The following is a 23,960-nucleotide window of genomic DNA, read 5'->3' as shown; positions in this document are numbered from 1 at the left end:
ATTTTTATTAATACGGAGGAGATGGATTGTTTAAGTTTAGAGTTTGGAGTTAGAGATATTAATATCTGTTTACTTGTAGTTGAATGTTAGCCTAGGTTTGGTTTGGGAAGTCTGGGGGGTAGGGGGATGGGATAAATCATTGTGTAATACTTGTGATGTATTTTTTCGTTTATGATAAAAACAATAAAATTTTATATTGGAAAAAAAAGAAATTTAAGCAAATGAGGGCAGATATGATATTGTTGCCATTGCCAAACTTGGTGGGATGAAACCACAAATAGAACATACAGCTAAAGGGATTTAAATTATTTAAAAGAAACAGACCAAATAAAAGAGGAGGTGGAGTTGCACTATATAAAAGAAATAACGACATCTCTACAGAAATAGAGCACAACAATGATAAAAATTGTCTTGAATGCATTTGGGTCAATATAAAAGGAGAAAAAAACAACATTGCCTTAAGTATATACGCAACCAAACAAGGAAATAGATGAAGTTTTTGCTAGTCAGTTAACTAAGGTATGTAGGAAGCACATCACAGTAGTAATGGGGGAATGACATCAACTGGGAGACAAACTCTGCACCAAGTGGAAGATCAAACAGGTTCCTGGCAAACCTAGCAGTCAACTTTGTCTGCCAAAAAGTAAAGAAGGGAATGAAGAGATCAGCCATATTGGACTTAATTCTCACCAACAGAGATGAAACAATAAAAGATGTGAAGCTACAGGAACCTTGGAGGGGAGTGATCATGCAATATTGAAATTCAACATTATGCCAGCACAAGCAATGGAACATAGTCAAACTAGAATCTTGGACTTTAAGAGAGCTAATTTCAATAAACTTAGAGAGAGCTTGGGAAGGATTCCATGGATGAGAATCCTCAAGGGGGAAACAACTCAAGAAGCTTGGGAAATTTTGAAAAGTGAAATTATAAAAGCCTAATCTAGCACAATATTGTGAAAACTAACAGCTCTCAAAAGAAACCACTATGGCTGCATAAAGAACTCTCTGATAAATTGAAAAACAAAAGGACAAGTATAAAAAGTGGAAAGAGAGGCACATAACTAAGACAGAATATCAGCAGATAGCCCGAGCCTGCAAAGACGAAGTGAGGAAAGCTAAGGTTCAGAATTAACTAAGACTTGTGAAAAAAGTCAAAAATAACAAAAAAAGCTTTTTTCAATATGTAAGAAACAAGAAAAAAGTCAAGGAAATGATTGGTCTATTAGTGGGAGAAAGTGGCAAGAAGATGACAAACAATAGGGAGAAAGCAGAACTACTTAACTCATTTTTTGCATCTGTCTTTACACAAAGGGAAAAAACAGTCCACTTTATCAAAGACGGTACCATAAAAAACAGATTAGAAACACAAGTTAAAATAGGCAAAAAAATAGTAAGTGAGCACCTGTCAAATCACTAGGACCAGATGGATTGTATGCACCCCACGGTTCTGAAGGAACTGGCAGAAGTGATCTCAGAACCATTGAACTATATCTTTCAAAGATCCTGGAGAACCGGGGAACTACCAGCAGACTGGAAAAGAGCTGATAAAGTTCCCATCTTCAAAAAAGGGGAAAAAATAGATCCAGGAAACGACAGACCTATCAGCCTGACCTCAATATCTGGGAAGATTCTGGAAAAGATAATCAAGCAATGAATCAGTGAACACCTAAAGGCAAACAAAGTCATAACCAAAAGCCAAAATGGGTTTGTTAAAAACAGATCATGCCAGACAAATCTTATTGCATTCTTTGACAAGGTGACAAAATTAGTAGACCAAAGGAATGCTATGGATATGATTTACTTGGATTTCAGTAAGGCATTTGATAAAGTAGACCACAAGCTACTACTTGATAAGATAGAAAAATGTGGATTACACAGCATCACCATCAGATGGATTTTTAACTGGCTCAATGTGTAGTCCTCAATGGAACTGTATCTACATGGAGGGAAGTATGCAGTGGGGTACCCCAAGGCTGTTTTAGGCCCAGTACTCTTCAACATCTTCAAAAATTATTTGGACGAGGGGATAGATGGGGATTTCATCAAATTTGCAGCTGACACTAAGTTGGCAGGAATAGCCAATACTCAAAATAGGCTTAAGATACAGAAGGATCTTGACAAACTTGAACATTGGGCACTATCTAACAAAATAAAATGTAATGGTGAAAAAAGTAAGGTTCTACATTTAGGCAAGAAAAAACAAATGCACAGGTACAGTATAGGTGGTACCTTGCTCAATAGTAGTAACTGTGAGAGAGATCTTGGAGTCCTAGTGGACAATCACTTAAATATGAGCCAGCAGTGTGTGGCAGCTGCCAAAAAAGCCAACAGAGGGATAGAATCAAGATCACATTAAATGTTAATACTACTTTATAATGCCTTGGTAAGGCCACACTTGGAATACTGCATCCAGTTTTGGTCACCACGATGTAAAAAAGATGTTGAGACTCTAGACAGAGTGCAGAGAAGGGGCATTGTCTTATCTGAACACCTTTTCTCAGCATGAAGAATGGAGAATCCACGAATGGGTTAAAGAAGTCCTCTAGCCCAATCAGACCAAATCAATCAAGTTGCCACGCCCCTGCTGGACTGGACCTTGCCCCAGTTTCGAAAAAGGGTGAAGCTAATGACTGTGTGACGTGTTGTCTCCCAGTCTACTGACACTGACCTGACTGTGAATTCCAAAGAAAAGGGAGGGGGTGGATTCTCCATTCTTCATGCTGAGAAAAGGCATTCAGGTAAGACAACGCCCCTTCTCCAGCATGGAAAAGAATGGAGAATCCACGAATGGGACATACCAAAGCCCATGTGCCCCTACGGGTGGGAAACAGGCGGGTCAGGTGTCAATGCTGTCTGAACCACCTGTTGTAAAACACGGCGGCCAAAGGAGGCCTCTGCAGAGGCAAATTTGTCAAGCTTGTAATGACGGATAAAGGGGGAAGGGGAAGACCACGTCGCCACCCTACAAATGTAAACGATTGAAGCTTGAGTGTGCCACGCAGCTGGTGTAGAGGCACTGCGTGTGGAATGCACCATCAAACGGCTTGGAACAGGCAGGGGACGTACCCGGTACGACTCCGCAATGCAGGCCTTGATCCACCTGGCAATAGTAGAGGAAGAGACCTTCTGTCCCCTAGAAGCCGGATGGAAAGATACAAAAAGCGCCTCCAATCTACAAAAGGCCGCTGTCTGCTTAATGTAATATCGCAGGGCCCTGCGAACATCCAGAGCATGCCATTTTCGCTCCAAGTCATGTGATGGGTTAGGACAAAAGTCCGGCAACACAACCTCCTGTACCCTATGAAATAAGGAGTTAACCTTGGGAATGAATGAGGGGTCCAACCGCAAAACCACACTGTCCCGGTGAAAGGTGCACAGGTCTTCCCTTACGGAAAGAGCTGCTAATTCCGAGACGCGCCTTGCCGATGTCACAGCTATTAAGAAGGCCACCTTAAGGATAAGTGGCGCAGAGTGCAAGATCTGATGGGTTCAAAAGGGGATCCAGTAAGAGCCTGTAGTACCCGAGGCAACTCCCAAGAGGGATAACGATGGACTAAAGGAGGCTTACTGTTTGTAATCCCCTTGATAAAGGAACGAACCCTCGGATGTTGAGACAACAGCGCGGAATTGGTACAGGTGAAAACCGTTGAGAGCTGCCACTTGCCTACGGATAGTGTTGGGTGCTAGGCCCTTATCCACGCCCTCCAATAGATAGTCGAGTATTCTTGGAATAGTAACAGAAGAAATTGACAAACTATTTCGATCACACCAGTGACAGAGGTTCCTCCTCCAAGTGGCATCGTAAACTTGATTTGTCGCCGGCTGCCGAGAGGCCTGAATCATTGAAGTCACACCTGAGGAACCCCGTGTCAGGAACTGGCGTTCAGATGCCATGTGGTTAACTGGAGCCACTGCGGGTGTCGTATGACCCCTTGTAGCAGGATTATCCGATCTGGAGGAATCCTCCATGGAGGAGCTACGGCGAGGCTCACGAGATCCACGAACCATGGTCGCCTCAGCCAGTGTGGGGCCACAAATATCAGCTCCGCTTGCTCCTGCAACAGTTTTCTGATGACCGCCGGAATCAGGGGAAATGGTGGGAAGGCATATAGTAGTCCCGCAGACCAAGGGCTGCGGAGAGCGTCTACTCCCTCCGACCCGAGAGGGGAAACGGGAGAAAAACCGTGGGATCTGAGCGTTCACTGGGGAGGGGAATAGGTTGACACTCGGTTGACCGAACCGCTGCACGATCTCTCTGAAGAGACGTGGATGCAGACTCCATTCTGAATGGTCTACCGTAGAGCGACTCAGATAATCCGCCTGCTGGTTCGCCTCCCCTGAAATGTGCTCCCCCTTCAGGGAAAGAAGATTCTGCTCTGCCCATGATCCCAGTAACCGGGCCTTGGACATCAGGACCCGCGATCAAGTACTGCTCTGCCGGTTGACATGGGCCTTTGCCGCCACATTGTCTGTCAGGACCAACACGTGGCACCCCGCAATCGTTCTGTGGAAGTGGCAAAGTGCCAGCATATAGCCCTGAGTTCCAGCCAGTTGATGTTTTGTCTGAGGTCTCGCTGGGACCACCGGCCCTGGGCGAATTGATGTTGGAGGTGTGCCCCCCAGCCGAATAGACTGGCGTCTGTGGTCAAGGTCACACGGACCGGCTCTCTGAAAAGGGACCCCTTGGACAAGGCTGGGGAGAGCCATCAGAGAAGGGATTTGAGCGTCTGTGCTGGAACTCGTACCCTCCGGGGAAAAGAGCTTATGCTCCGCCTCTGGTAGGGGAGTAAGAACCACTGGAGCTGTCTTGTGTGAAGCCTGGCCCAAGGAACTATGGCAATGCAGGAAATTAGTTTCCCCAATAGTTGGGAGAGCAAGGCTAGGGTCATCCATTGTTCCCTGCGGACCTTGAGGACCAGAGTACGGATGCTGACTTGACGCTCCTGTGATAGGAATACTTGACAAAGTGTCATGTCTATTATAGCGCCTAAGTGCAATAGGCGAGTGGCTGGAATTAAGTGGCTCTTTTGAAAATTGATTAAGAAACCATGACCTTGAAGCGTCCCTATGGTTAGATCCAGATCCATCAGTGCGTTCGGTGCAGAGGACGACTGGATTAGGATGTCGTCCAAGTAGCACTGAACGCGAATTGGGACCGACCTGAGATGTGCGGCAAGTACCGCCAGGACCTTGGTGAAAACCCTGGGGGCCGATGATAGGCCAAACTGGAGAGCCTTGTATTGAAAGTGATGGTTGGAGTACCTGAACCTGAGGAATTTTCTGTGATTCGGATGAATGGGGATGTGAAGGTATGCCTCTATAAGGTCTACTGATGTCAGGAAGTCTCCCTGCCATACGCTGGCCAAGATGGATGGAAGAGTCTGCATCTTGAACCTGCGATACAACAGATGCAAGTTTAAAACCTTGAGGTCCAGTATCGCCCTCCATCCCCCTGAAGATTTCAGTACTACAAATAGGATGGAGTAAAATCCCTGCCCCAGTTGGTACGATGGTACCCGCTCTGTGGCCTCTATGCGTAAGAAATGTTGAATGGCTTCCTGCATGAGGCCCTTTTTTACGGGATTCCGCGACAGGGGACAGGTGATGTAGCAACGAGGGGGGGTTGTCACGAATTCCAGGGACAAGCCGTCCCTGATGGTGGTGAATACACAAGCATCCATGGTGGTGTCCTCCCATTTGCGAATGTAATAAGTCAGTCTGCCACCTATGGGAGGAGTCCACCCCAAGTCACCTTGACCTACGGAAAGGGCGACCTCCCCTGCCTCAAAAAAGACGTTTGTTTGGGACCTGCTACCTGGGCCTGTCTCTGTAACCGGACCGGTCCAATCCTGCTGGAAAGGACCATGATACATTACCTGAGATCGGTTCCGATCCCGCTCGAAAGGGAGGGCGACGGTTATATGGGGCGAAACGCCTGCCCAATCTTTTGGACAGATGGTAAAGTACCCTCCTCTTTTCCTGTTTTCCACCAGGTACGGAGTGAGGGCCTCCCCAAAGAGGCGACCGCTCTGGTACGGGGCCGCAGCCACCCTCCATTTCTGCTTGGTGTCGGCACGCCAATTCCTAAGCCAAAATAATCTACATGTGGCGACGTTGGAGGCTATGGCACGGGCAGAGAACCTAGCCGCTTGGAGAGACATGTCTGCCATGTATTTCAAGGCCGCCCGCAACTTGGTCACGTTCTGGTGTACCCTTACCTTCTCTGGGGAGATTCTGGACTGGAGTTCACGTAGCCAGATCAGAGAGATCCTGGCGAAAAAAGAATTCGATGTGGAAGCTCTTACCGCCCACATTGAGGCCTACGGAAGGAAACCTCTGATTTTTTTGTCCTCGGCCTTCAGAACCTCCAACATGTCGCCTGGAATCTTGGATTCTGAAAGGATGGGAGTAAGGGACTCATCCACTCCTGGAACCTCCAATGCCTCATTCAGGGTCGAAACCGTATCTATGAGTTTATGGTCAATCCCCCCGAGGGCGGAAAAGGTGCCTGGGGAACCCCATTGATCCCGCACTGATTTCAGAAACATGGGAGGACAAGGAATCTGTTGATGTTTCACTACAGGTTCCGAGAACAGTGGACTGGTAACCTGACCAGGTGTCTGATCGGGCGCCGGAGTCTTTTCCGGTTCGATCTTTCCGGTAGTGCAGGCCTTGCGTAAGAGAGAGGAGAAAGAAGTAGGGTTGAACAAACCTACCAAGGGAGGGGCCTCCATATGCGCCTCATCATCATCTGACCACTGACCCTCTTCGAGGACCTGCTCCGAATATTCAGATACCTCGCTCCCACAGGAATGTGGTGGAGAAGCCGGATCCGGGTACTGATAATCCCTGGACCGTGAAGTCCACGCACAAGGGAGAGGGTGTGACGTCCCCGGGGTCACTGGGGCACACGCTGAAGAAGCCATAGCTTGAGCAACAGCCTGAGAAATCATGGCCTGGAGTTGGTCCATAAATGAAGGTTGCTCCAGGGGGCGGAGTCCCGCCGCCGTAGGAGTGAATGAAGCTGACGGAGCCTGAGATGGACCCGCAAGGGAGAAACTCTCCGAGACTCTACCCGCCACTGTGGGAGGGGTGAGCTAGGCCCCTGGTGGCAGATCCTGGGTCTGCACTCTTAGATCCTGCTCAAAAAGAGAAAGGTGATCCTGGCTGAACCCAAGTGAGAGATCCTGATCTAGATCCTGTTCTGGAGACCAAGCCTGCATGAAGGACGAGGGGCTGGGGTCCCCCGCTGTTGATGCAATAGGGGGAGGAGTCGAGGGAATCGGACCCTCCGCTGCACGCTTTTGGGCTTTGGAAAATTGCCTTTCTAATGCCCTGTGGAACGGTGTTGTCTGCCATAATTTCCAGCAGATCGCCTCTGCCCATCACTGCCTGCCTGTTGCCACCTCTGCCCGGAGCCTCTGGCAGCTTAAAAAAAAAGCAGGGAAGAAAGGGAGGGAGAAAGGAAGGAGTCAGGGAAGGAGGGAGGGTGGGTGGGAGGAAGGAAGGAAAGGAAGGAAGGAGAGGGAGGGAGGGAGGGAGGGAGGGAGAGAAAGGAAGGAAGGAAGGAAGGAAGGAGCCAGGGAAGGAAGGAGTCAGGAAAGGAGGGAGGGAGGGAAAGGAAGGAAGGAGATTGGAATGAGAGGGAGGGAAGCTCTGAGGGAAGTCCTGCCTTAGCACTTGGCCACCAGCAGCCCTTCTGCCATCCCCTTGCCTCCTCCTCCTGGCCTCTCTTGGTGGTCTCCCATCCTATCGCGAGGAATGCTTTGGTTACAAAGCTGGGTCTCCTTGCATGGAGAGGGAGCAGGCCTCCCTTGACCCATGCAATTTGCCCTCCTGCACCCACCATGAGCAACCTGGCCAAGGAGAGTGAGCACAGCAGCAGCAGCCTCTGGCAACTTAAAAAAAAGCAGGGAAGGGAAGGAAGGAGGGAGGGGAAGGAAGGAGTCAGGGAGGGAGGGAATGGAAAGGAGGGAGGGAGGAAGGAGTCAGGGAAGGGAGGGAGGGAGGGAGGAAAGAAAAGGAAAGGAAGGAAAGAGTCAGGGAAGAAGGGCGAGAGGGAGGGAGGGGAAGGAAGGAAGGAGATTGGAATGAGAGGGAGGGAAGCTCTGAGGGAAGTCCTGCCTTAGCACTTGGCCACCAGCAGCCTTTCTGCCATCCCCTTGCCCTTTCCTCCTGGCCTATCCTGGTGGTCTCCCATCCTATCGCGAAGAATGCTTTGGTTGTAAAGCTGGGTGTCCTCACATAGAGGGAGTGGGCCTCCCTCTGACCCACACAATTTGCCCTCCAGCACCCACCATGAGCAACCTGGCCAAGGAGAGTGAGCACAACCTTGAGGAGGTAAGCGCAGCCAGATGCGCCCTCGGGGAAGTGGGCCTGAACTGAGTTGAGCTGCAGGATCCTGGTGCGAGGCTCCTTTGGTGGATTATGCCCTGGTGCCCACCCCAGTCCCAACCCCCTCTACTGGAGACCCCTGGATCTCCCCACAGCCCCCGCCCCTCCCCATAGGCGCCTCCTGACCTGAGCGATGTTGAGCTGGCCTCACCACCCAGCCATTGACTTTGCTTGTCAAAAGGTTGCAAAAGGGAATCACATGACCCTGGGGCACTGTGACCATCAGAAATATGAATCAGTTGCCAAGCACCCGAATGTAAATCACGTGACCCTGGGGTTGCTGCAACAGTCATAAGTGTGAAGAATGGTCATAAGTCACATTTTTCAGTGCCATTGTAACTTTGAACAGTCACTAAGTGAACTATTGTCAGTCGAGGACTACCTATACTTTATCACTTTTTTCCTTTTTTTTTTGGACATCCAAGTTTTTGACACCTTGTTAGGCAACTGGAGGTACTCGAATATTGCCATATCCTAAAAGTGGTACAATCGGTGAAAAGGTTGAAAACCCCTGCACTACATGGGATCACAGCTATTATAGAGCAATGTCCACACCTAAGTCACCATGAAAACAGCCTGGCTAAAGGGGCTCTAGTGAAATTGCAACACAGCTAGCAAGCCGGCAATGGATAATATCTAGCTACACAAATCCAAATGAGATACAAATAGACTGATCCAATAAGAAATGATTGCAGCAATGTCAAAGGCCCAAGAGATAGGACAGCGAAGTATAAAACAGGAATTCTGAATACAGCCAACCAGCTTGGGAAATAAAGAAGAAGAAATCTTGGAAATAGTGGAAAGAAGAGGGATTGAGATAATAGGACTAGTCAATATAAGACACAAAGGACATGCTAGTAAGACAATTAATAAAGAATACATTTATCTACTCAAGAAGGGACACACCAAAGAATGGAATGGACATCTTGTTACATCTAGTCATAGAAAATGCATATCTGCAAAATGCATACTAGACATCAACAACTATTTGGACAGAAAATAATAATACTTTAAAGAGGAGAGCAAATTGAAACATATACACAATTGTATGCACCATGTAATCATAAATATACAGGGGAAAAAATAGGATGATTTCTTTGATGAACTATTTGAGGAGGTAGAAAAAGCAGAAGCTAACAGTATACAGTATGTAATGGAAGATTTCAGTGGTAGAGTGGGTGCTACAATGAGAGAACAGCCTGCAGAACATTTTACTAAGTAATCAAAAGTATACAGAAAAGAGAAAATTATAACCCACAGAAATAATTAATGATAAGAAGACCACTAATAGAATCATCAGAATAAAATAATAGAAAGGTAGAGAGAAAATTTCAAAGAATTCCTCAACCCCTAGACCAGGGTACACTGGCATCTGGAAGGTGGTACACGGCCCTGTCCAGCCCAGCCCAGTATAGCGGGGGAGGGAATGAGCCAAAGCTGCACAGCGCAGCGCAGGACAGAGACAGGAAGGGATATAAAAGGAGGCAGTTTTGCCAGGAGAGTGAGAGAGAAAAAAGACGCCGAAGAAAGAGGCAGAAGAGAAAAGGCTTTTGTCAGAGAAGTGGTGAGAGAGAGAGAGAGAGAGAGAGAGAGAGAGACAGACAGACAGACAGACAGACAGACAGACAGACAGGAAAGGATTTTGGAGGAATGTGTACGTGAGAATGGGAAGGATTTGGAGGAACATGTGTATGAGAATGGGGAGGATTTGGAGAGACGTGTGTGTGAGAATGGGAAGGATTTGGAGGAATGTGTATGTAAGAATGGGAAGGATTTTAGAGGGATGTGTGCGTGAGAATGGGAAGGATTTGGAAGAATGTGTGTGTGAGAATGGGGAGGATTTTGGAGAGATGTGTGTGTGAGAAAGAGAGAAAAGGTTTTTTGTGAGTGAAGCCATGAGGAGAAAGGGAGAAGAGAAGGAAGGATATGGGAATGAGAAAGAGGGAAGGAGGGAGGGAAGGAGCCTAACCCTAACCCCCTCCACCAGAGAGCACTGGATCCCCCCCACAGATGCCCCCTGACCTGAGCGATGTAGAGCTGGCCACACAGCTGCACTCCCCTCCCCCCAACAGTAACCACAATGTTGATGCGGCCCTCAAGTTTGACACCTCTGATATAAAAGGACGAGGTGGGGAGAGGAGAAGATATAAAAGGAAGAGGGGGAGAGGAGAGGATATAAAAAGGAGGGGAGAGAGGAGAGGATATAAGATGAGGAGGGAAAGAAATTTATTAAATGAGTTTTGCCCCATTTTACAACTTTTCTTGCCACATTTGTTAAGCGAATCACTGCAGTTATTAATAACATGGTTGATAAGTGAATCTGATTTCCCCATTGACTTTGCTTGTCAAAAGGTTGCAAAAGGGAATCACATAACCCTGGGACACTGTTAAGACCAGTTATAAAACCACAATAAGCAGAAGAACAGATGGACTTTAAAAGAAACAGAAGCTGCACAGATACAATTTTTATGCTTAAACAACTAATAGAAAAGAATACTGACTACCAAAGAATCTCTTTAATAAATTTTTAGACCAAGACAAAGCATTTAATAGCATTTAATAATTAATTTAAGTCACGTGACCCTGGGCATGCTGCAAAGGTCATAAGTATGAAAAATGGTCATAAGTCACTTTTTCAGTGTTGTTGCAACAGTCACTAAGCAAACTGTTGTAAGTCAAGGACTACCTTAGTTTATCACTTTTTTCCTTTTTGGGGGGTCATCAAGTTTTTGACATCTTGCAAGGTGACTGGTGATACTCGAATATTGCCACATCCTAAAAGTGGTATAATCTGTGAAAAAGTTGAAAAGCACTGACTTAGATAAGGGAATAGAAGGGGAGCTCATCAAATTTTGCAACTAAGCTGGCAGAATTAGCCAACACTGCAGAAGACAAACTCAGAATCCAAAAACATGTTTAGAGACTTGAACAATGGCCCCTATCCAGCAAAATGAAATTTAATGTGGAAAAAAACAAGATTTTACACTTAGGCAGGAAAAACCAAAGGTACAAGTACAGATTAGGCAAAACCTGGCTCAAAAACAGTAACTATGAGAGGGATCTTGGAGTCCAAGTGAACAATCACTTAAATATGAGTCAGCAGTGTGCAGCAGCAGCCAAAAAATCTAATACAATCCTTGGTTGTATAAACAAAGGCATAGAATCAAAATCACACGAAATATTAGTATTGCTTTACATCTAGTTTTGGTCACCACATTACAAAAAAGATGTTGAGATTTTGAAAAAAATACAAAGAGCAACTAAGACGACTAAAGGCCTGAAGACAAAAACATATGAAGAATAGTTGCGGGATTTGACTTTGGTTAGTCTAGAGCAGGCATGTCAAACTTGCGACATCACATGATGTCCCACGACATATCGGGACTTTTCCCCCATTGCCAGCAATGGGGTGGGTGCGGTTTCGGCGTGACACATCCGGCTCGTGGGCTGGCAGTTTGACATGCCTTTTCTAGAGAAAAGAAGGTCAACTTATTTTTCAAAGCACCAGAGGGCAGGACAAGAAACAATGGATGGAAACTAATCAAGGAAAGAAGCAACCTGGAATTAAGGAGAAACTTTCTAACAGTGAGGACAATTAACCAGTGCAACAAGTTTCCATCAGAAGTTGTGGGTGCTTCATCACTGGAGGTTTTTAAAAAGAGACTGGACAGTCACTTGTCTGAAATGGTATAAACTCTCCTGTTTGAGCAGGGGGTTGGATTAGAAGAGCTCCAAGGTCCTTTCCAGCTCTATTCTAATTGAGGGTTGCATAAAAACATGTATCAGAGTTGAAATATTTAGAAACAACATTTACTGAAAAAAGAAAAATGGATGAAGAGATTAACATATGATGCAGTAAGGCAAATCAAGTATTGGAAGAGCTAGCTCCACTCCTATAAAATAAGGCAGTACCAATTAGTGCAAAGAAGCATCTCATACAAAGCATATTCATTCCCACATATCAGTGCCAAACATGGACACTTGCAATAAAACATAAACAAAAGTTAGTTACTACGAAAATGAGATGTTTGAGGAAAGCTTCAGGAGTGACTAGAAAGAATACAACCAGAAGTGAGATTATAAGACAAAGTATTGGAATAGAACCAATATTAAACTACTTATAAGATGGCAAATGAAGTAGTTTGCCCATCTGGAGAGAATGTCTGGGGATTCTATATCATACAAGGCAAACATAAAAAGAAAAAGAGGAGAAGGCAACCCAGAAAAAGATAGAGAGACAACATCAAAGACACGCTACAGCAGCATCAAATAACAATGGTTGAGGCCGCAAGAAGTGCAAGAGTCAAATCTTTGTATATATCTCGACACCCAAAGTGGTAAATGAGGAAGTAAAGTGACCTCAGAACAGTGGTATATACACTGTTATGTGGGTTAAGAATGTTAATGCCTAGCTTGATTTCTATTATGAGCACAATGGAGGGTTACGCAGCTACAAAGCGGAAACTTCAACTGATACAAAATGTTACAGTCGTTTGGTTTCACAGTATCACATGAAGTTTGTATTACAGAATTCAAATTGCTCTGCTATGCGTGTAGTCTTATTACTATTGCCAATTATTTAAATGTTTTACTGAAGATGAATTAATGACTGCCTAAGCATCATTTTAAAAAATACCTCTATTATTGACATATTAATAGAGATTTCAACTGGCAGGAAACAAAAGGCTAAGAATCCTTATCCAGAATAGCCCAAGCTAATGTTATGTCATTATTATCCATTACAGGTAGGATGGAGACGAGACCAAAGATCTATTTTTAAAAATGCTTAATAAAAGATATGTAGAAAAATTAAATGGGTGCAGTGTTATAGTGCAGTAACATCACATTGTAAATTTATATCCCAAGCACACTTTTTAGTATTCCACAACTCACTTCATTAGCAGCAGAATTTCATTCAACTGGAAGGAGAACTACATGATTGCTTGACTTGTTCTTGATTACTACTTACCCATTTTTAGGACATAACATTCACTATCAAATAAGATATCATTTTTAATACTTCCTTTTCCATACTATTACAGTATCATTTATCATTGTATTCATTAAATTATGATTTTAATAAAAATATGGTATTTAATTTTCAACTAACATAGGTCTTATAACAGCTTCTATTTCTAATTTTAGAAATATGATTAAAATAATAAAAAAGAGTTAAGACCTTTCTAGAATCACATTAAGGTTCCATACATTCTCCAGAAAAACATCTTTATATTGGTTCTAAAAGCAGGAAAATATTTTTTACTAGACATAAAGTATAATAAAAGTCATCAATAATTCCTTATCATTTGCTGTGCCTTAGCAGACCAGTTGCTAAAATCTGTAGCATACCTGATCAATTGTACATCAAAATAAGACAGCTATGTTAGGCTGACCATTCTGAATGCAGTTACAAAAAAGGTCCTATTTCTGTTTCCTGTAGGCATTGCAATTGCATAAGGAAAGATGATATCTACATTGTAAATACAATTTGTTCCAAAATGAATAATTCTAAATGCTAATTATAAGCCACATTCAAAAAACTAAAATACAGAGAAATGTATCTTGCCAACACAAGACATTTAAATATTCTTTCTGCAGAAAAGTGGAATCCTAATATTGGAAAAAATGAAAGAAGTGATTCTTGACTAGAGTCCAGTAGGAGCTTTGAAGAAACGAAGAAGTGAAAAATGTAATTTTTAAGTAATTATGATAAACAAGGTAGATTGACTCAATTATAATGGTGATAGATACACCATTGGAAGACCTGAAATATCAAATTAGGGACAGGTTGTTACAGAGAGAAATCTATATATTTGCTTGCTAAAAATTCATATTTATGGCACATAATCAATTTCTTAAATCAGCAATATATCTATGTTCAAGATCTGCAAGATCTTAGCTTATTCTAATAACTAAATTTTTACAACTAGATATTTAAAACATAAACAAGTTCTTAAAGCAGTTTACTTACAGTACTGATCACAATCTACTCTGGCAAATACAACTTGATTCTTATCTGGAAAATCCTCTTTAACTACATTAGAAGCTTCCTCAAATATAGGGTGTAGCATTTGACTAAATCGACACCTGTTGAAAGATATCAAATAAGAGGCAATTTCTAAAAATAAGGTATTAGAGGATTTCACATTGTAGTATCACACAGAATTACTGAAAGCAAATGTTCTACAGTACATTACACAAGAGATTTCTTTACACAGAAAAATCAATGAACCAAGGTAATCGGAATATCTTCCTAATCTTTGAGGAAGGGGTTTAAAGTAATAATAATTAAGTTGGAAGGTACTTTGGAGGTCATCTAGTCCAACCCCCTGCTCAGGCAGGAAACCCTATACCATTTCAGACAAATGGCTGTCCAGTCTCTTCTTAAAAACTTCCAGCGTTGGAGCATTCACCGCTTCTTAAGGCAGGCTGTTCCACTGATTAATTGTTCTAACTGTCAGGAAAGTTCTAGGTTGCTTCTCTCTTTGGTTAGTTTCCATCCGTTGCTTGTCTTGCCTTCCGGTACTTTGGAGAATAGTTTGATTCCCTCTTCTATGTGGCAGCCCCTGAGATATTGGAACACTGCTATCATATGACCCCTCGTCCTTCTCTTCATTAAACTAGACATACCCAATTCCAGCCACTGTTCTTTATATTCTTATTTATTTATTTCTCTTGACAATAAGAAAGAAGGAAAAAAATCCCTATGTTTCATGAGAACATTCCTGAAGAATAAAGTATAATTAGAATTGCTCATAATTGAACCCCAATACAATATACTGTACCTTTGAAGAATACTGACAAGAAAAAGTGTGATCATATATTTAGTTTGAAAAGTACTAAATTTATATTTCCAAGTTTCTGTTTATCTTACATTTATAAATGCTTTTTAAAAGCAGAAAATAATCCCAATTTCTACATTACTAAAAATATATGATTGTATAGAAATACTTACCAATCAGCATAAAAATTCACTAATGCAACATCGGCATTGTCTGGAAAAAAGAAAAATTAATTAATGTTTGTGACATCACAAAGCCTACACGTAAAATATTAAATCAACAGCACAGAAAAATAATGATATTATCATTTTCAGAAGGGCAGCAAGCAACATTTGGATAAATCAGAATTCATAAAAAGTAATACTGTTTCTATTACAGAATTATTAGGTTAACTGAACTTAAACTAATTATTTGTCTTGTTCTGTATCTGTTTTATGGAGGGTTGAAAGAGCAATGGATAAGTCAGAGCAAAATAGCTTTGCCTATCAAAATTAGTTTTTGCTGGGGCATGTATTTGATGTGGTAACTTGCCCTTGCCTTGTCTTCAATTTCTGGTGAAGGGGCATTGTCTTACCTGAACGCCTTTTCTCAGTACGAAGATGGAGAATCCACCAATGGGTTTTCTCTGTCTGCCTGCTCTTGAGACCAAGTAGCTAAACCTGACACGCCCCCTGTTGCTAGGAGATCCAGTCTTGACGAGAGCGAAAGTGGCTGATGGTAGAACTAGGTGTTGGCTCTCAGACCCCTAAATCCGGCCTAACTGACCTAAGGGGCGGGAGTGGATTCTCCATCTCTGTACTGAGAAAAGGCATTCAGGTAAGACAACGCCCTTCTCCAGTACAGGAGATGGAGAATCCACCAATGGGAGATACCAAAGCCTAACTGTCCCAGTGGGTGGGAAACAGATAAAGCTGGCTCAACGTCCCCGGAAACCATCTGCTGGAGGACCCTCCGACCAAAGGAGGCATCCGCGGAAGCGAAGCAGTCGATCCTATAGTGGCGTACAAATGGAGAGGGCGAGGACCATGTCGCAGCCCTGCAAATCTCCTCGATGGACGCCTGAGTGGCCCATGCCGCAGAGGTCGCAGTGCTGCGAGTGGAGTGGGCAGTGATATAACTTGGAGCTGGCAGGGAAGAAGACTGGTACGCCTCCACGATACAAGCCCTGATCCACCTGCCTATGGTGGAAGCGGACACCTTCTGCCTCAGGGAAGCCCGGAGAAAGGAAATAAAGAGGGCCTCAGACCGGCGAAAAGGTGCCGTGCGCTCGATGTAACGCCGCAGAGTCCTGCGGACGTCAAGTGTGTGCCACTGCCGCTCCAAGTCATGGGAAGGATTGGAACAAAAATTAGGCAAAATGATTTCCTGTGCCCTATGGAAGAGTGAGTTGACCTTGGGCACGAAGGTGGGATCCAACCGAAGGACCACCCGGTCCCGGTGGAAGATACAAAGATCATTCCTGATTGAGAGAGCAGCCAGCTCGGAAATATGTCTGGCTGAAGTGATGGCGACCAGGAATGCGACCTTGTGAGACAAGGCCCGTAACGGTATAGTAGTAATGGGCTCAAAGGGCGGTTTCGTGAGTGTGCGAAGCACACGAGGCAGCTCCCAAGAGGGATACCTGTGCACCACTGGAGGTCTCGTGTTGCAAGCGCCCTTGATGAAGGCGTGTATCCTAGGACGGTGAGCTAGAGGTACTGAATTTACGCAAGTGAGCAACGTTGATAGGGCCACCACTTGCCTACGAATGGTCGCAGGGGCCAGGTCTCTGTCAAGACCGTCGAGAAGGTAGTCTACGATCTGAGGAATAGTCAATTTGTAAACATCCAGTTGCCGCCTTCCGCACCAATGGCAAAATTTTTTCCAGGTGGAATCATAAATGTGATTGGTCGCTGGCCTACGAGAGGCCTGAATCATGGTGATTGCCCGTGGCGAGAACAACTCTTGAGTCATGATCGTGCACTCAAGTGCCAGGCGGCTAACTGTAACCACTGAGGGTCCGGGTGTTGGAGGACCCCCTGGTGTAAGGACACGTGATGAGGGGGAATCTTTCACGGGGAAGAACGGGAGAGATTCATTAGGTCGGCAAACCAGGGCCTCCGTGACCAGTACGGGGCCACGAGGATCACTTCCACCTGCTCCTTGAGCAGTTTGCGGATGGTCGCCGGGATGAGCGGGAGGGGAGGGAAGGCGTAAAGTAGGCCCTCCGGCCATGGAGTCCGCAGGGCATCCGTCCCCTCTGCCCCTGGGAATAGCGGGAGAAGTACCTGGGGAGTTGGGCATTGCTCGACGACGCGAACAGATCGAGGACCGGTTGGCCGAAACTTCGGGATATCTCGGAGAAAAGATCCGGATGTAGTCCCCATTCCAAGGGATCTATCATAGAGCGACTCAGGAAGTCTGCCTGCCGGTTCTTCTCCCCTGAGAAGTGCTCAGCCCTGAGGGAGGACAGGTTGGACTCTGCCCAGGATCCCAGCAACTGGGCCTCGGACATGAGGGACTTGGACCTGGTGCTCCCCTGCCGGTTCACATGGGCCTTGGATGCCACGTTGTCCGTAAGGACCAATACGTGATGGCCTCTGATCTGGTGATGGAAGTGGCGAAGAGCTAAGTGAATGGCCCTGAGTTCCAGCCAGTTGATGTAGTGTCTCAAGTCTGCGTGGGACCAATGGCCCTGCGCAAACTGAGACTGTAGGTGGGCCCCCCAACCGAACAGACTGGCGTCCGTTGTGATTGTGAGGCAGTCAGGCTCATTGAAAGGTGACCCCTTGGTAACCGCCTGTGAGAACCACCAGCGAAGAGACCTCAAGGTTTGGACCGGGAGCCTCACCTGCGCTGGCGTTCAACCGCTGGAACGGTAGAAGGAACCATTGGAGCTCCCGCAAGTGGAGTCTGGCCCAGGGAACTATGGCTATGCAGGAAACCATTTTCCCTAGTAGGGAGAACAAGATCAGTGGAACGGTGCGGTCTTTGTACACTCAGCGAGCTAGGTCCCTGATGCTAACCAACCGCTCCTGGGAAAGATAGACCATACAGTTTGTGGTCTCTATGATGGCTCTCAGGTGCAGACATCTGGATGAGGGAACCGTCTGGCTTTCCCGGAAGTTCACTGAGAACCCGTGTTGTTGGAGGACCTGAACCATTAGGTCCAGGTCCGACTGGGCCGCCCGGAAGGAGGACACTTGGATCAAGATGTCGTCCAGGTAGCACTGGACGCGTACCGGTACCTTCCGTAGATGGGCGGCCAGCACAGCCAGGATCTTGGTGAACACCCTGGGTGCCGAGGAGAGGCCGAACGGGAGGGCCTTGTATTGGAAGTGATGGCCTCTGTAATAGAACCTGAGAAACCGCTGGTGATCTGGAAGGATGGGGATGTGGAGATACGCTTCCGTGAGGTCTATTGACACCAGGAAGTCTCCCTGTCTGATGCCTCCCAGGATGGACTGGAGTGATTGCATCTTGAATTTTTTGTATGTGATGTAATAATTCAGATCCTTGAGGTCTAAAATTGCCCTCCATCCCCCTGAGGTCTTGGGAACTACGAAGAGGATGGAGTAGAATCCCCTTCCCTTGTGATCTGGCGGTACCGGTTCTATGGCCTGTATTTCCAAAAGATGATGAATGGCCTCCTGCATAAGCCCCCACTTGATTGGATCCCGAGATGTGGGGCAGGTGATGAAATGACCCGGGGGATTGGACAGAAACTCGAGGGACAGACTGTATTGGACGGTCTGTAATACCCAGCTGTCCGTGGTTGTAAGCTCCCACCGATGGAAGAAATGGGGGAGCCTGCCCCCTATGAGGAGGGTGACATGAGAGTCACCTGGACCGCCTGAAGGGACGTCCTGCCCCTCGAAATGGCCATTTGTTTTCTGCTGTCTGGGCCAAAAGCCTGCCCTGTCGTATGGACGGTCATATGGGCGGTATTGTCTGGGAGTGAAAGGACATGAGGGTTGGGTGGCTGCTGGTCCCGAAGCTGGCCAAAAGGATTGCCTACGGGAATAAGGAGTGGCATGCTTGTCAGACCGTTTGGTGAGATGAGCCATGACCTTCCGCTTATCCTTGTTTTCCACAAGGTATGGATTCAGGGCCTCCCCAAAGAGGTGATTGCCTTGGTAGGGGACGGTTGCGAGACGCCATTTGGCTTTGGCGTCGGCCTGCCAGTGCTTAAGCCATAGCATCCTCCTAGCGGTGACGTTGGAGGCTAAGGACCTGGAAGCAAAGTTGGCCGACTGTAGAGTTGCGTCCGACGCATACTCCGTTGCTGCCACCATTTTGCTTAGGTCCTGATGGGTACAAATGTCCTCGAGAGGGAATCTGGCATGAAGCTGACAAAGCCATAGGAGGGTGGTTTGGACAAAAAAGGACGTGCAAGTGGCTGTTTTAATTGCCCACGCGGCCGATTGATGGGTCTTTTGGAAGGCTAAGTCCCATTTCCTATCCTCCGCCTCAGCCATGTCCCCGGAAACCGCAGTCTGGGACACGAGACGGGTCCACGCTTCATCCACCTTTGGTACCTCCAGGGCCTCAGTTAAGTCTGTAGAGGTGCTAAATATCTTTTTGTCTGTTGCACCTATGGAGGGGAAAGATTATGGGGAAACCCATTGCTTCTTAACCCCTTTAAGAAAAATAGAAGGACAGGGAGCATGGTGCTGGGCTGCCACGGTTTCGAAGAAGACCGGGTTCAGGCTCGCCTCGGATGTGGATTGCAGCTGAGGGAACTGATCGGACCCTATGTTGGCCATCGTGGTGGCTTTGCGAAACAAGGGAAGGAATAAGGTTGGATTGAAAAGACCTCCTGACGGGGAGGGGTCAGATGGAAGCTCTTCCTCCTCTGACAAGTTGAAATCCGGCTGATCACCTCCCGTCGGGGACAAGTAGCCATTAATTGAGGAATGGGTGGGAGATGTGGGTTCCTGATGTAAGGGAATCCCTGGTGGAGGTACATAAGGCGGAATAACAGAGGTAGAAGCCTCCTGTCCGGGCAGTTGATAAGACCGTGCCGCGAGTGCCTGGTCTACAACCTTGGAGAGCAGGGCCTCAAGGCGGCCATCGGAGAAAATGTCTCCGAGTTCTGGCTCCCTGAGTCCAGCTGCCGTTGGGGTGAAGGTGGCCTCAGGGACCGAGCGCGAGGATTCCTGTCCTCGAACTGTGGACGGGCTGGCAGCTGTATTCTGAACTGTCACTGGAGGGGAACAATGCGTGGTGGGGGCTTCTGCCAACGACCACATGCCCTGAGCGGATGTCGAGGGGCCTAGAGGGAGGTCAAAATCAGGGGCCGCCAAATTATCCGTCTCTGTTCTGGCCTGTCTCTGCGCTCTGGAGAACTCCTTCTCCAGAGTCTGGTGCCTATGGCTGGCTTGCTTCTCCGCCAACTTGGAAGGCTTTTTCAGGGTGGCCTTAGCCTTGTTCTTGAGCTTGCCTGCTGCCTCCTGTCCGGAGGTTTTGTGCCGGCCGTAACTTGAGGACGGGGAGGTGGTGCTCATGGGTTGAGGTACCATTGAATCCTCCATCCTGGGTCGAGCTATCTCAGGGAACCTGAGGGGGAGCTCTGGCAGGCAAGCAGTTGGCGGGAAGAGTAGTTGGAGCAAGTAATGTGGACTGCTCCCCTGACCATCTGACCGGGAAGGCCGCTCTCTCTGGGATGATGGTCACGGCTGTTGAAGTTGTAGCCGAAGGCACGGTTGGCCCCCAATATGGGGGTCCGCCCGGTGGCCTTAGGTGGCCAGGCAGAATGCACCAGAATGGCCAAATATTGCAGAGGGCAAGGTAGAATAGTCTGTCAAATGTGCTGCAAGAACTAGGCAGAATATGGGAAAGGCATCTGTGGGAAGGCTTGAGGCCTGCAGTCAGTACAGAAGGGCTGATGTGTTGACTTAAGGGAGGGCCTCACGACACTCCCAAGATGGCAGCCGCAACTGGTTCCGCCAAAATTCCTGGGATGGCAAGGTCATGTGAGAGGCCTGAAGCCCTAGGGGAAGGCCCTGTAGCACACTGAGGCCTTCAGCCAGTAATCCAGCTGATGTGAGGTTGCAAGGTTGGCTGCGTGGCACACCCAAAATGGCGGCCGCGGCGAACTTAGTTGCAGCTTTTAGGATTGGCAAGGCTACGCTGAGATGCCTGAAGCCCCTGCCTCGAATACTCAGAAAAGGCAGAATTAATTGCCTGCAGGAATCTGTCTTTGATGATCAAGGGAGCCTTTGTTTAACCTGTGAGTTCGGCAGCCGTCCAAAATGGCGGTCGCGACTTTCAGGCCGTTAGAAATGGCCTCCGGGGGTGCCAAGGACAAAAATAAGCTCTGAGGGTGATCATGGCTGCAGTGCTGAGCGCTGCGCAAGAAAAGCCGACGGGGAAACTGTCGGCAAGGAATTTCCCCCCCCCCGAGCCCTGGGGAGATGAATGGAGAAGTACTCTCCCCCCCACCCCACAAGCCTCAAATCAGCGAATTTGAGGCTGTGCTGATCCCAGCGTTCCTGGGGGAAAACGTTTGGGGGAGGAATCTTTAGAATGGAATCACTAATCAAGATGTCTAAATTCCAAAATTAAGGCAAGGAGAATTCAACAATGGATCTCTGCTAATTGAATTGAAGATCTCAAAAACCTGAGAGCCAAACCTGACACGTCTTCAAGAGCTTGAGACCAAGTCAAGACTGGATCTCCTAGCAACAGGGGGCGTGTCAAGTATGGCTACTTGGTCTCAAGAGCAGGCAGACATAGAAAACCCATTGGTGGATTCTCCATCTCCTGTACTGGAGAAATAGCTTTGCCTATCAAAATTAGTTTTTGCTGGGGCATGTATTTGATGCGGTAACTTGCCCTTGCCTTAACTTCAATTTCTGGTGAACTTACTTGATTCTGAACTTTATTAATTTTGTCTTCTATGAAAGAGAAGAATCCACATTTTTTTCTGTTGTAACAAGTTGCTTTGTATTTTGGAACTTTAACTTTGAGCTTTGAGGAATTTAAGTTTCTTTGTTATTGTGATTTGTTCCAGATTTCTTTATTTTACCCTGATTAATCTGGGAAACAAAATGTTTGTAACTGCACAATATCCAACATGGCAATCATTTTGTGAGAGCATCCACACCAATCTTCCAATGTTTCAAACATAGACTTTCACACTCCAAAGTTAAGAGTTATTCAGACTAGAAAGTAAAACAATACCCCCAAATTCCCTATGAATGCTTTAGGATCTTTACTGCATTTTCACATGACCAGCAGTAGATAGGTACTATAGTATATTGGATTAAGGTTCATTAGGTTTTTTTGAACCAAGTCACAAGGGATAAAAATAAAACCAAATTTTTAATATGTATTTTAGATAATAGATTCCTATCCTCATCTCTGTTCTAGCTCTTAAATGTAACCAAAGATTAATGTTTTTGAGTCAGACAAAACAAGGGATTTTGGCTGTGCAAATACTTTAAAAAAATTCCAAGTTCATATAGCTGCTTTGAAAACTGCAGCTACTTTAGTGCCACACAAGTAACCTGGGAAAAAACACAGCAGCTTTAAAAGTTTGCAAAAAGCTGCTCCATATAGAAGGTGCTACAAATAATTATTTTTCAGAGCATGATTAGACACACCATAGCTGTACTAAAATCAGTAAGATTCATTAACCAATTTAGTGTGACTAAAGCATAACAACATAGACAAGGTTTTTGCTTTGGAATTTGTATTACCAATGGAAGCTTCCCTTCTCTTCCTAGCAATAATAAAGTTCCAAAAGAGTAATATTTTAAAACCTCTCATGCAATCTGATTTTAATTTAGCATTATGGCATTACCTACTTATAAATGTTATTAGCTTCTAAATATTTTTCTTTCAATATTGTGCAAATATTCTCAAGATTTCACATGAATAACAATGTAGTCATTAAATACTTCTAGAGTATTTTAAAATCTGGCTGCTCAATCAAAGCCTATCTCAATGAATTCACAATCAACTTCAGGAATAGAATTCAACATAAATTTAGTTTTAGGGAGGTAGAAGGTTTAGTTGGGAGGGGGAGAGAGGGCAAGAAGGAACATGAAATTATGGGCAGATGGAGACATGGTAAGATATGAGGGTGGGCACACATGGGGATAGGCAGTTTCTTATACTGGTTTATTTATTTTAAAAAATTATATGGCTGTCCATCTTTCATTAAACTCTTGGTAGCTCCTAGGTTTTGCTTTCTACCCCCCTAATCTCCCCCCCAATATCTCGTCAATGGACAGTTGGAGTTTTGGGCTTTTAATTACTGTTACTGAATTATAGTTCAGCTGGTAATAAAACTCTTCTCATCTGTGACTTGCAAATGAGAGAGCTGTTTATTACCAAGACCAAGACTGGGGTTGGGAGCTTTCCTCTCTGAGAAATTTGGCCATATTGATTTCAGATGTGGCATTAGATTAGCCAAGTGTACAGAGTTGGAGCAGTGGAGTAGCTATTATCATTCCAGCTACTGTTGAGGGTTTCAGAGGTGCTGTCTTGCAGATTGGTTGCAAGACCCTATATATAAAGCTGGGCTTTAGGAATCAATTGCAATTGTTGTTACTGTATCAGCCTCGCTGTGAGATAGCAACTTCCAAATCTAAATTTTTGACTTTAGTGGCCAGGTCGTCAATGAAATTTCATAGGCTTCAACCTTGGATGCAAATTCCATATGGCTCAAGAGTCTATGGACATCATACAGTAGCAAATATACGGTAGATCTAATCCAGATCACCTAAGATCCAGCACATGATGGTCATGTGTTGGATCTAGGATTTGTCTTAGGAAAGTGGCAGTGATTATCAC

General features: G+C 45.7%; 1 protein-coding gene across 1 annotated transcript in view; it reads right to left on the bottom strand.

The window, feature by feature from the left end:
* Positions 1 to 23,960, bottom strand: part of ERP44 (endoplasmic reticulum protein 44) — a 150,569-nt gene that overhangs the window by 62,615 nt on the left and 63,994 nt on the right. The window contains exons 3-4 of the mRNA XM_015812071.1: positions 15,353 to 15,392; positions 14,369 to 14,484 (exon numbers count right to left, since the gene is read on the bottom strand). Coding sequence (XP_015667557.1) covers positions 14,369 to 14,484; positions 15,353 to 15,392 — 156 coding nt within the window. The remainder of the gene's footprint in view (positions 1 to 14,368; positions 14,485 to 15,352; positions 15,393 to 23,960) is intronic.

The sequence above is a fragment of the Protobothrops mucrosquamatus genome, unplaced genomic scaffold (genome assembly GCF_001527695.2).
Source record: "Protobothrops mucrosquamatus isolate PMUCROS unplaced genomic scaffold, P.Mucros_1.0 scaffold66, whole genome shotgun sequence".
Classification (NCBI taxonomy): domain Eukaryota; kingdom Metazoa; phylum Chordata; class Lepidosauria; order Squamata; family Viperidae; genus Protobothrops; species Protobothrops mucrosquamatus.
The sequence above is the reverse complement of the archived record's forward strand: the minus strand, read 5'-3'. Positions and strand labels throughout refer to the sequence as shown.